General features: G+C 51.8%; 2 protein-coding genes across 7 annotated transcripts; one reads left to right on the plus strand and one right to left on the minus strand.

Annotated features, from left to right (window-relative positions):
- The first annotated feature begins 11 nt into the window (after nt 1–11).
- CAMK1 (calcium/calmodulin dependent protein kinase I) lies at nt 12–10,242 on the plus strand. Of its 4 annotated transcripts, none has more exons than XM_019748301.2 (12): nt 13–166; nt 2,292–2,406; nt 4,084–4,215; nt 5,394–5,468; nt 5,578–5,716; nt 6,503–6,629; nt 6,724–6,799; nt 7,489–7,601; nt 8,171–8,249; nt 8,346–8,433; nt 9,735–9,852; nt 9,961–10,242. In XM_019748301.2, the coding sequence occupies exons 2-12, from the start codon at nt 2,324–2,326 to the stop codon at nt 10,041–10,043; spliced, it is 1,113 nt and encodes a 370-aa protein (XP_019603860.1). In that variant the 5' UTR covers nt 13–166; nt 2,292–2,323; the 3' UTR covers nt 10,044–10,242. The 4 variants fall into 4 exon arrangements, with proteins under 4 accessions (XP_019603859.1, XP_019603860.1, XP_019603857.2 ...); XM_019748298.2 differs by having other exon boundaries at nt 23–334; XM_019748300.2 differs by lacking the exon at nt 9,735–9,852 and having other exon boundaries at nt 12–166.
- Nucleotides 10,177–16,679, minus strand: OGG1 (8-oxoguanine DNA glycosylase). 3 transcript variants are annotated; one of them, XM_019748302.2, is made up of 7 exons: nt 15,443–16,679; nt 14,872–15,119; nt 13,540–13,719; nt 11,928–12,109; nt 10,949–11,099; nt 10,758–10,807; nt 10,177–10,513 (listed from the first exon to the last, which is right to left on the minus strand). In XM_019748302.2, the coding sequence occupies exons 1-7, from the start codon at nt 15,559–15,561 to the stop codon at nt 10,424–10,426; spliced, it is 1,020 nt and encodes a 339-aa protein (XP_019603861.2). In that variant the 5' UTR covers nt 15,562–16,679; the 3' UTR covers nt 10,177–10,423. The 3 variants fall into 3 exon arrangements, with proteins under 3 accessions (XP_019603861.2, XP_019603862.1, XP_074169126.1); XM_074313025.1 differs by having other exon boundaries at nt 10,513–10,648; nt 15,443–16,675; XM_019748303.2 differs by lacking the exon at nt 10,758–10,807 and having other exon boundaries at nt 15,443–16,675.
- Between the last annotated feature and the right edge of the window lie 638 nt (nt 16,680–17,317).

Here is a 17,317-nt window from a genome sequence, read left to right on the forward strand (position 1 = left end):
TGACATCAGAGCCGCAGGCGGGCGGAGGGAGCCAGCTGAGCTCAAGCCGAGCCCCAGCGAGAGAACAGGCGGGCGGGCCAGGAGCACAGCGGCGGCGGACCGTGGCGGGAGCTCATCGCCTGCCACCTCGGGCCTCCCAGCCAGCCCCGCGGCGGGGCAGCCGCAGGTACAGCCCGGGGGCCGCCCCGCCTGCGCCCTTGGGTGTTAAGGAGGGGCGGCCGAACCCCCCAGCCGCTGGATACCCTCCCATATGAGGGGGTGCCCGGGCGGTCTGGACTCTGGATGGGCAGGGTTGGGCCTTTCCCACCCCCGACCTCTGCCGCAAGCCTAACAGGTGCCAGTTGGGCAGGTGGGGAACTGAGTGGCTAATAGAGGAAGGTGGGGAGGGGTGTGTGTGTGCCCGCGCGCGCGCGCACGGGGCTGGGCCTGAATGTGGAAGGACGGGGCATTTGGAGGTGTGTGGGGGCCGTGTTGGGGTGTACTAATGTCTTAGCCTTAGGCATGTGGGTCAGATACAGAGTTGCCGTATGTTGACGTGTAATTGCATCCTTATGGGCGGGCGATGTCTGGGAATGAGTGTTTTTGTTGCAGATGTGGCCAGGTGTTGTGCATGCTGTTATCTGGTTCAAAATGTACTGCGAGTTGCGGGAATATACAATTGTGTACTGAGGATGTTTGAAGTTAGGCGTAGAAGTTGTTGGGGTTTGTTTTGGAGTATAGGAGCTTATAGGATGTATAGGAGCTGGAGGGTGAGAAGTATGAGTGAATCCCAGATGGCTGGTATACAGGTGAAGTGTGTGCGTGCGAGCGTGCGTGTGTGTCTGGATGTCATCTTGTCTACGTATATACAGATGTGTTTCAGGGGGAGAGGGATTCGTGGGAGGGAGGTTTGGGTGCGAGGATGTCTGGGAGTGTACGTTTGGACATGTCTGGGTGTACGTATGTTATCAGGTGTCAGGGTATCTGGGGATGGACTGTGCTGGATCTGGGACAGGTGTTTGGGTTCAGAGGTGTGGTGTGGGTGAGGCTTGGTGTGGTGTGTATGGGTGCATGTGTATGTGTGGAACTGTGAGGGCTGTATGTGCCAGGCCTCCAGGTGGATTTTAAAACTGCCTCTAGAGCTTACCATCAAGTTTCTTTCCTGAAGTTTCCATGCCTGGGATGGGTGGCCAGGCCCCCCTGGGAAGGAGGTCCCATCCAAGGAGTGGGATCTCAGACCAGGGACTCTAGTCAGGGCACCTTCCCCTCATTCTCCAGCAGAGGAAACAGAGAAGGAAAGTGCCTTCCCTGAGGTCACACAGCATGCTGGGGGTTCTGTTTCAGCCTCACCCTCCTTGGGCCTGGGATAGGGTCGAGAGGCTGTGTTCTCTGAATGGGCCCGTCTGGCTGCATATTAGAAGGACCAGCTGAGGGGTATCCCCTCTAATGCCTTTGCCCTTGGCAAGCTTAGCTGATGCCCCATCGAGGTGTCATTTGGGAAACTTTGGACCCATCCCCTCCCCATCGCCAACCTCAGTCTCCCCATTCCCTATCTGATAAATGGAGAGAACTCTCACCCTCTCCTGCTGACAGAGGTCTCAGCAGAGTAAGGTGTAGCTGGATCAGGGTCAGATGAAGTCAGGAGGGTGAAGTCAGAAGTCAGGAGGGGCAAGCTGGGTGGGACCATTTCTCAGGCTGCTTGGGACTCAGATAGGGAGTTAGGAGGGAGGGGGTAATAGGAGGCCTGTTGAGTTCCAGCTGTGGCTGCTGTTACCCTGGTAACAGTGCAGAAGGAGCTATTTAAAAACGTGGCTGAGATATTGCTGGAAGCGCAAGCTGCCGGAAACCTGATTTCGGAGAGGCTGGTAGGGGAGCAGAAGGAGGAGGAAGAAGAATCACCCCAGCAATTCCCAGGGTGGGGCTGGGACATGGCTGGTTCTGCGGAAAGAGGGATCCTCCGGGGCTGTGTGTTTCTACAAGCTGCTCTGAGGTCTTCTCTACTGTCCTCCAGGAGGCCAGGGTCCCCTGCAGTGTTTGGATTTGGAGAGGGAGAAACTGAAAGGTGCAATGAATAAATGAATGACTTTGCTGAATGAAGGATTTTGCTGCCACCATGAAGGATTTTCCTCTAGGAATAAAGATTTGCAGAATGAACAAATGACTGGTGAATGACTGTTTGTTGAATGATTTTGTTGAATAAATGAATCCAAGAATGAATAAATGCAGGCCGAATGACGGAATGGGGCCCCCATGAAGTTCCCACATACAAATCTGGGCCCAACTGAGTCTTTTCCCTCCATTCCCTTTTCCAGGAGCCCTGGCTGTGGCCAGGGGGCCGTGGGCCATGCCGGGGGCAGTGGAAGGCCCCAGCTGGAAGCAGGTGGAGGACATTAGGAACATTTATGACTTCCGTGAAGTTCTGGGAACGTGAGTCTCAGGGCAGGAGAGAAGGGGGTGCTATCCTGAGTTGAAGGTTGGGGTTGGGAAGATCCTCCCCCTTGGGCTTGGCTGGCTGGGGAGGCTGAATCCAGGGTGGTGCTTCCTCTGGTCAGTTGATCACTACTTCCTGTTTCCGACTGTCCAAGCTCTGTGGAGGCCTTGCGATGGCCCTGGCTTTGCACTTCTGGCCGACAGTGGGTGGAACAGGGGCTGCCCTTGCCACAGCTCTGGGTTCTTATGAAGAGAAGGAATTAGGGGAGAATGAAGGAGCCAGTTTATCCAACTTGCTGCCAAGAGCTGGGAGTTCTGGCCTGGGTCTGGGAACTGCAGCTGGGCATGGCTCTGTTTTCAGTGCTGGGAGTCCAGAAATAACTCAAACCTGGTTTCTGCCCTCAAATTGATCCCAGACATGTGAGGGCGACAGACCCAGGGAAAATGACAACACAGTATGTGCTGGGCTCCAGTTAAAGAAGGGAATGAGGACGCTGTAGAGCCCAGAGAGAGCAGTGGCTTCTGCCTGGGAGAAATCTTTCTGGAGAAGCGGGTATTAGAGCTGGGAACTGAAGGATGGGTGAGAGTGCACTTGTCAGACTGGGAAGGCATTCCAGGCAGAAGGAATAGCATAAGCAAAGGTTCTGAGGCACGTTTTGTGTGGAAAGGGGTAAAGGGCCTGGTGAGGCTTATCATCCAAGGCCGGGGAAAATGGGGAAGAGGCTGGAGAAGAGAGGGGAACAGGCCTTGGAAGCCAAGCTATGGAGGCTTGACTTTATCCAACAGGCCATAGAAAAACATTTGAGACTTTTTGACAGGTTTGCAATTCAGGATGGTTGCTCTGGCCACAGTATGGAGGGTAAGCTGGAGAGGGACAAGACTGGAAACCAGCAGTCTGCCAGTCGCTAGTGAGTCTGATGATTGAGATTTCACCATGGGAGGTGCTTTTCTTTGACTTATGACTTATTATCCCAGGGAAAGCAAAAAGCTGTAGAAAGAAAACTTTAGTAAACCCTCCTTAGTGAACTTCAGTGCAAGTGAGTTTGCTTGTTTCTTTCCAAGAGCCTGTTCTAAAGCACAGCTTCTCAAATGAAGTTTCTTGTTAAAACGGATTTAGTAGGTCTGGGGTGGGGCCTGAGATTCTACATTTCTAAAAAGTTCCCAGGTTATGCAGATGGTCTTCAAAGTTCTAAAGGGTGTTAAATTAGCCGTGACTCAAATTGGCTTTAGCAGAAAAAGGAATCAATAATGCACATAATCAAAAAGCCCAGGGTGTCAACTTCAGGCATAGCTGGATTCAGGGGCTCACATGATGTTTGCAGGAAATCGTCCTTGACCATTTCTCAGCTCTGGTTTCCTTTGCGCCGGCTTCATTCTCAAACAGGCTTTCCCCAGGTGGTGGCAAAGATTACCAGTAGCCCCAGGCTTACAGTCTACCTCCCTGGCACCTCATTCTCAAAGCGCCAATACCCTGGCTTGCATCACGTGACCCAGTTACTGTGGCCAGGGCATAGACTACTCTGATTGGCACCAGAGGGTAGATAGGTGATGGGGGGGAGGCCAATGCCACCTCCTTGGTCCAGCGGTGGTCACACAAGCCATAGGGGATGGAGAAGAGGCTGGAGGGAAGCAGGGCTTCTAGTTCCTTGCCTCATGAATCCCCTCTCCCTGCAGGGGAGCCTTCTCAGAGGTCATCCTGGCAGAAGATAAAAGGACTCAGAAGCTGGTGGCCATCAAATGCATTGCCAAGAAGGCTCTGGAGGGCAAGGAGGGCAGCATGGAGAATGAGATCGCTGTGCTGCACAAGTGCGTGGGCCCTCACCTGACCCTGCCCAGGCTGACCCTACCCTGGCCCTTCCCATCCTCCTCCAACCTCTGCTGTGGGCAAATCAGTTAACTCCTCGGAGCCTGAAATTGCTTATTTATAAAATGGGGTAATAATCTCCACTTGTCAAGGTGGTGGAGAGCATTAGCGGCCCTTTGCTTCAAGTGCCTGGCACAATAGCTAACATGACAGATGTGATTGAGATGTCACTGCTTATTTACAGTAGTTTAATCTGTTAAGTCAGGTCTAAAGGTCAATCCTTGAACATGGCTTGAACCCACGTGTCTCAACTGGTGTTATTGCTAGACCTACCTCAAGTTCTCCCCGCATAAGCCACTCAGCAAGTTTAAAAATGTGTGTATGCTAACCTCTGACTAAATCAACACCACCTGGTCTAGGAATTGCTTACGCTGATATGACGCTTGCTGCCCTCACTGGAAAGTTTATAGAGTATCTTCACTTCCACTCTCTTCCCTGAGTTTTCCAACCACCCTGGGCAAGGACAAAATGATCATTTTCACTACTGGTGGTAGGGCTGGGGGAACTGAGGCCCAGAGAAGGCAAGGGACTTGCCCAAGGTCACACAGCAAGTCTGTGGCAGAGCCAGCTTCCATCAAGCTCAATCACCATCACTGGTTCATTTTTCGAGCATTTACTATATGTCAGGCACTGTGCCGAGCATCTTACTTACCTGCGTTATCTCATGTGAACCTCATCCCAACTCTTTGAAAGAAGTACCATCATTGGCTTCATATTATAGATGAAGAAATTGAGGCTCAGAGAGGTGCCACATTTGTGAGCACCTACTCTGCACCTGGCGCTGGAGGAAAAGTGGTGAGCAGGATTAAAGCCCCTGGTCTCTTGGAGGCTGACAAACTTATAAACAGGAAAACATTTGCAATCATATATTATCAGCACTGAGGTGGTAAGACGCCCCCAAATCGAATGTGATAGAGGCAGGTTTGAATCAGGTCTGTCAGATGCCAGAACCTGGTTTTCACCTCTGTGCTCTCCTGCCTTCCAATCATGGTAAATCAGCTTTTCCCTTTGGTACCCAGAGCCTTGGTTTGTCCTAGCCAGGTTTTCAGGTGTTGGTCCTTCAATGAGGGAAGGTGGCTGAGCTGTCCTCAGCTCTGAACCACCTCATTTCTCCTTTCAGGATCAAGCACCCCAATATTGTTGCCCTGGATGACATCTATGAGAGTGGGGGCCACCTCTACCTCATCATGCAGCTGTGAGTGGCCCCATCTGTACCCCTTCCTCACATCTCTCCCTGCTGCCCCCTCCCGAGCATCCCTGTATCCCCCACTCTCGTGGCCAGACTGTCCTGTTCCCTGCTGCAGGGTGTCGGGAGGGGAACTGTTTGACCGCATTGTGGAAAAAGGCTTCTACACAGAGCGGGATGCCAGCCGCCTCATCTTCCAGGTGCTGGATGCTGTCAAGTACCTGCACGACATGGGCATCGTCCACCGGGACCTCAAGGTGGGGTGTGAGGATCAGCTGAGGCACCGGGGGAGGGGGTGTGCTCTGCACGCTCCTCACTGTGGGACCTGGGGGAACTCTCACCCCTGAGCCTCGCTGCACAGTGGCCCTTGTAAACCCTACCCTGCCTCCTCCCATTTCAGTTCAGACACCCAAATGGACACAAAGGTGAACTCTACTGTCATTTTATCCAAATAGCATCTTGTGTCTTTTCTGACAATAAAAGTCCCACTTGCTCTTTGTAGAAAACTTGGGTGGGAGAGCAAAATATAATGAAGAAAGCCAGAAACCCCTGAAATTGTACTTCTCAGAGATTATAATGGGGTTGACCTTTTGTAGTACGTCTCATTCTGGTCTAGAAGACCAGATCTGGGGTGACACATATCTGGGTTAGAATCCTGGCCTTGTTATTCCCTAACTGTAGGTTGTCAGGTAAGTCACGTTGCCTCTCAGTTTCCTCATCTGTAAGGTGGGATTATTCAGACTGGCCTGGCAGGGATGAAGTGAAATCAAGCACTAGTCCAAGATCTGGCACACAGTAGGTGCTCAAAAATCATTTCTTTAGGGCTTCACAATAAATACCTGAGGCTTACAGAAAACTCCCTTCCACGTCCCTGAGTCCCTTGTCCTTTCTGGAACTTTTAAACTCCTTGAGTTTCTTGTGCCTCCAGCCAAGATGGCAGCCATGAAGCCACAGTGGCTGCTCAGGGTGCTTGGGGAGACAGAGGGTTCTGCCAGGCTCTGGCTGTCTCTAACTGCCCATTGCCCTCCCTCCCGCCCTCCAAGCCAGAGAATCTGCTGTACTACAGCCTGGATGAGGACTCCAAGATCATGATCTCTGACTTTGGCCTTTCCAAGATGGAGGACCCCGGCAGTGTCCTCTCCACGGCCTGCGGGACCCCAGGATACGTGGGTGCGGAGGGCCTCGGGCTGGGGCCACGGGCAGGGGAGGAACCAGGAGCTGCAAGGCAGAGATTTGTGACCCCCATGTCCTCTTCCCGCCATAGCCCCTGAGGTCCTGGCCCAGAAGCCCTACAGCAAAGCAGTGGATTGCTGGTCCATTGGGGTCATCGCCTACATCTTGTGAGTGGGGGCTTGGTTGTTGGGGTGTGTGGCTCCAGAGTTCTCCTCTCCACTCCTTTGCTTTCTTCCTCCCCTCTGCTATTTCTTCCTTCCTGCCATCCACATTTTTATCTACTATTTAATGACTAATGTTACTTCATTCAATAGATACTATGTTTTAGGCATTGTGCCAATCACGGGGGGTTTAGCAGACAGAGAACAAAACATGGAGCCCTCAGGGAGCAGACACTCTAGTAGGAGAGACAGACAAGTAAATAAACAAGTAAACAACAAGGAACTAAATCTATAAAATAATGTCAGGTGGTAAAAACTGCTCTGAAGAAAAATCAAGCAGGGTAGGGAGATGGGGGTAGATGCCATGTTAGATAAAGTGGCCACGGAAGGCCTTTCTGAGGAGGTGACATTTGAGTGGCATCCCGAATGAAGTGATTGGAGGTGTGGAGGGAAAATGGTTTAGGCAGAGGGAACAGCACATGCCAAGGCCCTGAGGAAGGCAAAATGGTGGTGTGTTAAGGAACAGAAAGAGGGTCAGTGAAACTGGACAGGAGTCAATAAGGCAGAGAGGGGTAGATTCCGCCCCCCACTTGTAAAAGGGGGAGCTCTTTCATGTGGGTCCTGCCCCAAAGCTCCATCCTGAAGCCAACGGGTGCACTGAAAATGGAAATGAGGATGAGTTTCTCCCTGCCTAGGCTCTGCGGTTATCCCCCCTTCTATGACGAGAATGATGCCAAACTCTTTGAACAGATTTTGAAGGCCGAGTACGAGTTTGACTCTCCTTACTGGGACGACATCTCTGACTCTGGTATTTGGGGCTTTGCCTTCTTCCCCTGTGTCCTGCCTCCGGTGCCTTCCTCGTCTGCTTTGGGAGCCACCTCACTGCCTTCCTTCAGTCATTTCCCCTGCCCCAGACTAAGAGCTGACTCTGAGACCAGACACCCACCCCAGGTGCTGCTCTCTGCTGGCCCTGGTCTGAGAAACCTGAAGGCATTCATTCGTTCAATCAGTCTTCAAACAGTATTTTTGAAACTACCTCCCCCACTGACTTCCTAATGCCTAAAACACCAAGTAGAAGTTTTCATCTGTCTTTTTGTGCCTTCTATTAGGAGGCATACCTGTGCAAACCTCAATCATTCACGTATCAGTGTGAATACACTGGTAGAGTCTTCTCTAAGAACAAGTTTTTCTTAAGGGCAAAGGAGAGAGCTGGGAGGCTGGGGTTGGGGGAGGGCTTAGAGAAGGAGAACAGGTGGGCGGGGCAGTGATGGATAGATCTGGCCTCTTGTCAGACCTGAGGGGGCGGTTTCTGTATTAGGGGTGTCCACAGGCACTGCCACGCTGTCTCTGTCTTTGCTTTTGTCTTGGGGGGTTTAGCCAAAGACTTCATCCAGCACTTGATGGAGAAGGATCCAGAGAAGAGGTTCACCTGTGAGCAGGCCTTGCAGCATCCGTGGTGAGAGCTCCCACGAGCTGCAGACGGGGCTGGGGTCTGGGCCTCCCAGGCTGGCCTCTGCCTTCACGGATAACCCTCCACACACCCCCACCCTAGGATTGCAGGAGATACAGCTCTAGATAAGAATATTCACCAGTCGGTGAGCGAGCAGATCAAGAAGAACTTTGCCAAGAGCAAGTGGAAGGTGAGCCTACAGCCCTGGTCCTGGGTCCCAGCCCCCAGGACTCCTCCCCAACCCCACAGGCCTCAGCTTGCAGAGCACCTAGCACCACTGGGCACACAGTAACTGCTCAGGGTGCATATTAAAGAACCTCCTGCATTCATTCAATGTTCCCTGACACTCACCGTAGTCCGGTGAGGGTCCCTGACCTCCAGGTCTAGAGGGAGAACAGTGTATGATTCTTCGTGAGGCATGTAATCCACCCTACACATCCTGGAAGGAGCATAAAGGTGGTGATGGCCTGGCAGACCTGACAGTTGAGGAGGAATTAACCAGGCACAGCAGAATAATGTGAGGCAGAGGGAACCAATGTACAAAGGGCCAGGGGCAAGAAAGAGTGTGTGCATTCAGGGAAGTGCCAATGCCAGACTGGAGGGGTTGTGGGAGGAGACGCAGGTAGGGGCCAGGCCAATCGGGGTTTTGAGTGCCACCGTGGGGCCCTGACTTGATCCTGGGGATACTGAAGAACCCCAGAATGATTTTCAGCAGGAATGTGCCCTTTGGAGAGAGGCGTGGAGTAAAGGCTGGGAGATCCCTTAGGAGGCTGTGGCAGAGACGCTCACAGAAGGCAGTGAGGGCTTGGATCAGAGCAGTGGCAACAGCAACAGAGAAGCATCGTTGGTCTAGGAATCGTGTAGGAGGCGGATTTGACAAGAAGTGATGGTAGAAGGGATGATGGGGGAGAGAGATGTCAAGGGCTGGCCTAAGATTTTGGTTGGGGACAGGGTGGACGGTGGTGCCGTCACTGAGATGGGGGTCCCAGGGACAGAAACTTGTCTTGGGGGCATGATTTTGGTTTTGAACATGGTGAATTTGAGGGGTGTGTGGGACATCTTGGTGGATATGCTGAATACAGAATGACACATACACCTGGGCAAGTGACTTAACTACTCCTGGGGTTAAGCCTCAGTTTCCTCCTTTGACAATGGTCACACTACTAGTGCCCACCTCAAAGACTTATGTGAAGGTTAAATTACTGTAAAGTGCTTAGAACGATGCCTGACACATAATGCTATATTGTTTGCTATTAGGAGAATATGAATTATATATACAAAGTTGTTTATATATACGTATATGTATGTGTATGTAAATATATAATATGGTTGAATATAATTTAACAAAGTCTTGCAGATGTTTTGGGGGATGTGGGAGGATCAATCAATAACACCTAAAAATAACAGAACCACGGCAAGAATCTCACTGTGAGAGCCTGTCCTGTGATCTCCCACTCTCTCCAAAGTCCCTTCTCCCCCTTTTCCCCACAGCAAGCCTTCAATGCCACGGCTGTGGTGCGGCACATGAGGAAGCTACAGCTGGGCACCAGCCAGGAGGGGCAGGGACAGGCGGCAAGCCACGGGGAGCTGCTGACACCAGCAGCTGGGGGTGAGGACCAGGGCTCCGTGGAAGGGCATGGGTGGTCCACGAAGAGGCACCCAGGCTGGAGTGGATGGTCTGCTCCCACGGCCAACTCTGTTCTCTCTTCCCATGTAGGGCCAGTGGCTGGCTACTGCTGTCGAGACTGCTGCGTGGAGCCGGGCCCGGAACTGTCCCCCACACTGCCCCACCAGCTCTAGGACCCTGGATCCAGGGTTAGGATCCCCTGTGGGAGAGGGTTGGGGAGTAGCCTGCTCCCCTTCCCTCCCAGAACTGGGGAGTTCTCCTGCCCCATGCCCTCCCTACCCCTTTCCTTACCACTCTTCCACTGCATTTTCCATACAAATGTTTCTATTTTATTGTTCCTTCTTGTAATAAAGGGAAAAGGATAAAACCATAGGTAGCTCTGTCTCCCCAGGAAACCCCTACCCCACACTGTTGTGCAAATTGCTTGATTCGAGGGTGCTTGACTCCTGAGGTAGTTGCAGGGAGCCCCCTTCCCAACATGAGGCTGGATGGGAGAGAGCAGTGGGGAATGGAGCAGGAAGGTGTTAGGAAACCTTTGTCCAGTGCCCCCCACCTAGCCTTCGGGTCCTGTGGATGGCTTTCTGTGCTTTGCTGGGGGCTCTTGAGCTTGGCGGGGATGGCGCAGGTCAGCACTGAACAGCACCTGGGGTAGGGGAAGAGGTCTGTGTGGGGAGAGGATACACTGGGGCCAGGGCTGGTGCGGCTGCTGGTAGTGTGGGGAGATAGAAGAGTTCCTGGGGAGCAGAGCTGGGCCACCGCGCGGTCACTGGAGTCAGGGCTGGGGAGGAAGGGTGGAGAATCTTTTAGGGTCACCTAGGGTGGTGTTGGTGGAAGAGTCCACTGGGTCAAGGCTGGGGGAAAAGGAAGGGAAGCCTAGGTACACTCACTGCTTGGGCCCAGCCAGCATAAGGTCCCCACAGGGTCCGGAAGAAGTTTCCTACATCAGAAGTGATGAGGCTCAAAATTAACGGGCTCCTCCTGCTCCCCATCCACAGGAGTAGGGTTTCAGGGAGAGGTGGGAGAAGTTTCTACCACCCCAGCCCACTGCCAGCCCTGGCATCCCACTCTTTCTCCTTACCCAGTTCCTTGTTGGCCTGGGGGCTCGGACCCTTGGCTTGGGTCTTGGTGGGATACCAACTGTAGTCACGTTGGGCGATCTGCCAGACGTGGACATCCACAGGCACGGCCTGGGGCTTGTCTAGAGCCATCAAGCAGATGCAGTCGGCCACCTTTGACAGACATAGAGTGAGCCACAGAGAAGGAATGGCAGGATCCAGGCAGCGTCCTGCTTCTAATCTCAAAGCCTCTTCCTCCTCCACTGATGTTATTTTACAGTCTCAATCTATATACGGTATCTATTAATAATTTTAAAACTAGCTGTGATGAGAGTATTACTGCATGAATATTGATGTGGGCCAGATTCTCATCATAACCTGGGAAGAAGGTGATACTGTGTCCATTTTGCAGAGAGGAAAACTGAGGTTCTTAAGATGAAGTGATTTGGCCTAAGTTACATGGCTGGGAAGAGGCAAAAGCAAGATTTAATGTTAGGCTGAAGTTCAGAGCCTGCTAAAAAAAGGTCTTTAAACAAAAATTCATTTTTTAAACTACAGAGAAGTATAAAGAAGAAAACAATAAATGCCAAGTTCCCAATTGTCTTACTGCCAGCTAACCCTGTTGAAATTAAACAAAAAGTTTTATGAGTACATATAATTTCAAGAGAAGAATAAAATGAAAAGTAGAAACATCTTCCTAATTTGTCCTCCTGAAGATAACCATTATTAAGTTTCCTGTGATTCCTTCTGGAAATTTCTGCATACATATGGCAGTGTATATATGCACCTGAACAAATGGCCTTTCTAAAAATGCATTCAAAGGGCAACAATGTCCTTTACACCCTTTTGCATTTTCTTTAATAAACCACCTGCTTGTATCCTCTCTCCTGCCTACAATGCCTCCAGAAGCCAAGCTGCACCCAGCTCTCAGACCTGCCTTATCTCCTACTCCGCCACTCAACACGGGTGGTGAGGGTAGCTCCTACCTCCCTCGGGCCTCACCTTGGCACCCACCCCGGGCAGGGTGCAGAGGGCCTTGTGGGCCTCCTCGTAGGAGGCCCTGCGCAGCTGCTGAAGCCAGGGCAGCCCGCCCTGTTCTTCCAGGATGGCTCGGGCACTGGCACTCACATAGCGGGCACGGTACCCCAGGCCCAGCTTCCTGAGTTGAGCCTCCACTTCCGGCCCTGTGGGGTGGGTGGGAAAGGGAGCAGGGGTCAGGCATCCTCAAATCCTTCCTGTCCTCAGGCTAGTGTGAGCCCTCCACCCCATAAGAATGCTTTCTCTAAGCACCCCTCTCTCATCTTACCACCTCTGAGAGACCCCAGGACACTTGCATGTGCAAAGGAAAGGGTGAAGGCCTGCGTTGTGACCCTCTACAAATGTTTTCTGAGCACCTACTATATGTTAGACATTGAAGCAGAGACTGAGAAGGACTTGCTGCCCTGGAGGAACTGCACAATTAAGTTCTTTAACCTTTCCAAAAGGCCGTTCACCCCCATGACCTAAAATAATAGCCATAATAATAGTATCAGCTTCTCTGATCAAGTGCTGGGTATCAAGCATGGGCAAAGTGCATTAGGTACATTGTCATGCTTTTCCCAAGGACCCTGATGACAGTACTGTTTCTTCCCATATTGCAGATGGAGAAACGAGGGCTTAGAGGAAGTTAAGTAACTTGCTCAAGAAAGGACACAGTGGAGATGGGATCTTGAATCTGGGCCTGGGACACCAACACCTGTGTTCTAACCCCATTATACTACCCAGCCTCGTGATTGCTTTATTCACCCCTCAAGCCCTTCTGGATAGAAACTGTTATTCTCATCCTACAAATAAGAGGTTGAAGAGATGAATGAGTTTTTTGAGGTCTTATGACAACTAAGCTGGGAGCTGAGACCCAAGACTGGGTTTCTAAGCACCAAAAACATTCTCTTTTCTCTAGGCTGGCTGTCTCCTTGCCACGCAGGCCTCAAGCACGTCCCCTAGTTTGGTTCTCACAGGTGCCAACTGAGATACTTGTCTCTGTAAAATACTTGTCTCACAGGGCTGCTGTGAAGAACATGTGTGTTCTTGGCTACAAGATGGCTGGGTTCACTATAGAGAGCAACTTGAATATTGTGCATACGTCCCATGTGCCAAACACTGTGCTCGGTGCAGTATGTACAGTCCTTTATTTAACCCTCATGACAACTCTGATAGGTAGGTGCCATTATTATCCCATTCCACAGATGAAGAAACTGAAGCACAGAGAGGCTAAATAATGTGCTCAAGGTCATATAGCAAGAAGTGCCAGGGTTGGGATTCAGATGCAGGCGGTCTGTTTCCAGAACATGTGCTCTTAACTCCAAACTATTATACACTACCTATGGATGTTTTTCTGGTGAGGCATTGAACCCATGGGGCAAAAATCACAGACCAGTGAGGTACTGTCATTTCAGGGACAGATACGGATGATGAGGTGTGACTGGGGCTGATTAGACCACCAGGCAGGGTGTTCTGGATGAGGGCAGTCTTTGGGAAGGCAGGGAGCTTTGAGAAGGGCAATGGGGACCAGGAGAAAACTGAACAGACCTTGAAAGCTATTGGTGGATCTGGGGGCAGGGACCCACCTACTCACCAGCCAGGGCCTCCAGGCTGGGGAAGCCATGGTAGGTGACGTCATCGAGCTGGATGAGCTGAGGTCCAAAGGCCTGGCAGAGCCGCTCCACCATGCCAGTGATGCGGGCAATGTTGTTGTTGGAGGAACAGATGAAGGAGAAAAGACACTCAACGGGCTCTTGCTGTAGGAGTCGCACACCTGGAGAGCAGAAAGGCAGGCGGTAGGAGAAGCACTGGATCTTGGGAGAGGCCTCTTCCCACCTTCAGATCCTAGGCTCAAAGGCTCCACGGGAATCCCAGGGGAATGAGGGACAGCGTTGCTAAAGAAAAGCAATACCAGTGCTCTCATTTTTCATAGCATCTTGTGAGGTCTGGGTCATCATTCCATTCCCCAGATAAAGAACACAATGTAAGCACTATGAGGGTGGGGATTTGTGTCCATTTTTTTCACCGCTGTTTCCCCAGTCACACAGCAGATGCTCTGTAAATATTTACAGAATGAATGATGTCACCTGCCCCAGGTCACACAGCTGGATTTGGCTCAATAGCCTTGTCACTCCTCTCTGGTGATCAACAGGACAATAATAATAGTAATAATAACTACTCTGTGTCAGGCACTATTCTAAACACTTTACATGTATTGATTCTTTTTTTGTTTGTTTTTGGTTTTTTTTGTTTTTAAAGATTTTATTGGGGAAGGGGAACAGGACTTTATTGGGGAACAGTGTGTGCTTCCAGGCCTTTTTTTCCAAATCAAGTTGTTGTCCTTTCTTTTTTTTTTTAAATGGGTGCATTTGTTTAAATCAGTCCCTAACTGATGGGTGAATACATTTTCATGTTTTTTGAGAACTTTTGTTCTTTTTTGGGGGGGGGAGGGGAACAGGACTTTATTGGGGAACAATGTGTACTTCCAGGACTTTTTTCTAAGTCAAGTTGTTGTCCTTTCAAACTTAGTTGTGGAGGGTGCTGTTCAGCTTCAAGTTGTTGTCCTTTCAGTCTTAGTTGTGGAGGCGCAGCTCAGTTTCTAGTTGCAGGGGGCGCAGCCCATCATCCCTTGCGGGACTTGAGGGGTTGAACCGGCAACCTCGTGGCTGAGAGCCCACTGGCCCATGTGGGAATCGAACCGGCAGCCTTCGGAGTTAGGAACACAGAGCTCCAAATTCCTAAGCCACTGGGCCGGCCCCATGTATTGAGTCTTTTAATCCTCATAAAATCCTGTAAGATAGATTCCCATTTTACAGATGGTGAATTCCCAATTTACAGATGGCAATTCCCATTTTACAGATGGTGAAACTGTGTGACCTAATCAAATTACAAGAACCCCAATCCCTGCCCCAGACCCTGTACTCACCTTGGAATTTCTGAGCCACCTCTTGGAAGTGGGGGTCCACGGAACTCCAATGATGATACAGTTGAGCCAGGCTGACATCCAGCTGGAAGTACTGGTGCACAGCCTTTAGCTCTTCTGGTGTGGGCTTGCCAACCAAGCCCTTTTCCCCTCGGTACACAGTGCAGTAGAGCCGCTCCTCAGTCTGGGTCAGTGTCCATACCTGGTCGGCCAGCACGCCACTCCAGTGTGCAGGGCTTTGCTCCCTCCACCTGAGTCCCCAGGAACAGGGCAGCTCTAGTATTCAGTTTCCCTTCCTGCACCGTCTGGAGCCCTGTCATCCTACAACTGCTCCATATAAAAAACTGATTTATAAACTGTAAAGTAAAAGTGCGTTTTTTTACATCAATTATATAATTTGATCCTCATAACAACACTGCACAGGCTCATTACATCCACTTTATAAAGCAGGTAACAGGCGCACCACCGTGCCTCAGTTTCCTCTTTTGCACCCTGAGGTCTCTTCCATCACCCCTAACATTCCTTTGCACCCCAAGCCTAACGTGCTGAGGAGTCAGGAGCCAGGGTCACTCACCGGAAGGACTGTCCAGAAGCCAGAACTAAGTCCAGACGCAGCTCTGAACGCGGACAAGGGATGGAGGCCCACAGGGCCGGGACGGCGGCTAGAGTACGATGCCCCATGCTACCGGGCATAAGGGAAGGGGAATAACCTTTCCACTTGGCTCCGCCCCATAATGGCCACGCCCACTCAGAACAAGCTCTAATTTCCAAGACCAAGTCCACCAAAAGACAACGCCCCTCAAGGCCTCGCTCACCCAATTCTGGCCGCTTAATCTGTTTAGGGTACGCCCAGTTTTATTTAATTCCTCCACTCCCCGCAGGCCCCGCCCCCTACAGTACACCAAAGCCCTGCCTGTCCCACTGTCCTACATCCTGCCCCCAACCTCCCGCCCGACGTATTTTCCCGGGTCCCCACGGCCTCCGGGCCCCTAACACTGTACCCTGAACTACCGCGATTTTGGGAAGCGCGCTCAAGCACACACTTCCAGCTTTCCCAGGGGCCGACCTCTCCCTCACCGGAAGTAGAACTCAAACCCGGCTTATGGGATCCAGAGGTAGCCAATCCGCAGGGACGTAAGAAGCACCAATGAGAACGGGCGCGGCGGCGGGTGGGCAGGCCTTCCTCAGTGATTGGCGCGCGCTGGGCTCGCTGCGCGCTCTGGGCCTTTCTTCTGGGGTTGTCTGCCTCCGCGATCCAGCGTGTTCCCGCGCCCCGCGGACCCGGCGCAGTTTGCCTTCAGGCCCTAGTCCTCACTGCCTGATCTCCCCAGAGCCCTGAATTTCTCGGGGCTTGCCCACCCACACAACCAAATCCCATCCCCCGTAGTCTCCAGAGGGCCTTTTCCCACCGATCCTCTCCAGACAGTGCTGTTGGCTCTCCTCGGTCCTCCCATGACCCCCATCACCGAGAATCGGACCCGGACCCGAACACAGCTCCGGCCCTCTGAGTCCCCGGGAGGCGTCTCCACTGCGCCTGCCTTTGCGCTCGCGGGTCTTAGGCCTGCTCACAGACTTCATTCTGTCAGAGGCCTGTCTCCTCTGATCGTCCCGCCTCGGCCGCAGCCCGCCGCAGCTGCTTCCTGGTCTCGGTATTCCTTCAGTACTCCACCACCTCACACTGCTGCGCCGAATGCGGCCAGCACAGGGACTTTCTCTGGGGCTGGAAAAGGCAACTCAGAGCCCTAGGACAAATGCGTGGCCCTGAGACCGATCTGCCTAGCTCAGTTGCCAGGGCCGGTTGCCAGGGCCAGCTGCCCGCCTCAGGAAAGATGTATTATGTAATTCCTTCCCTTCTGGAGAAAGAGAGAAAAAGCAAGGAGCTAGGAGACATGCACTTTATCTGTGCGATATTTCACCTTCTAGCATACTGAGTGGTTGCTGTATCTGAATGATCAGACTGCACATTCCTTAAGGGCGAGATTTGCAGCTGATTGAACTTTGTGCCGCACCCACACGACCTAGCAGAGAGTACCAGGAAGGTGGTAGCACCAGACAAAGGCTATCTTTGTCTCAGTTCTACTCACTAGCTCCAAGGCCCCAGGTTGGTGCAAAAGTAATTGCGGTTTTTGCAATTTTTTAACCTTTGAAACCGCAATTACTTTTGCACCAACCTAATACTTCCCGATGGTCTCATCCTTAGGCATGCCAGCCCACAGGTGCCTGGCACCTGGAAGGCATTCCCTCAATAAATGTTTGAATTAGAAAAGAAGTTGCCAGGATTGGGAATGAAGAGCAACCCGCTACGTTCCTGCTCTGTCCCCACTCCCAGGGGAAGCTCACAGCTATAGAAACGCAAGCACTTGGACCATCCTACTGGCAAAGGACCTCAAGCAGCGTAAGTTCATGAAAGAGTGGGCAGCAGACTTTTCTCCCAGCAGTTTACCATCCT

The sequence above is a fragment of the Rhinolophus sinicus genome, linkage group LG10 (genome assembly GCF_036562045.2).
Source record: "Rhinolophus sinicus isolate RSC01 linkage group LG10, ASM3656204v1, whole genome shotgun sequence".
Lineage (NCBI taxonomy): Eukaryota > Metazoa > Chordata > Mammalia > Chiroptera > Rhinolophidae > Rhinolophus > Rhinolophus sinicus.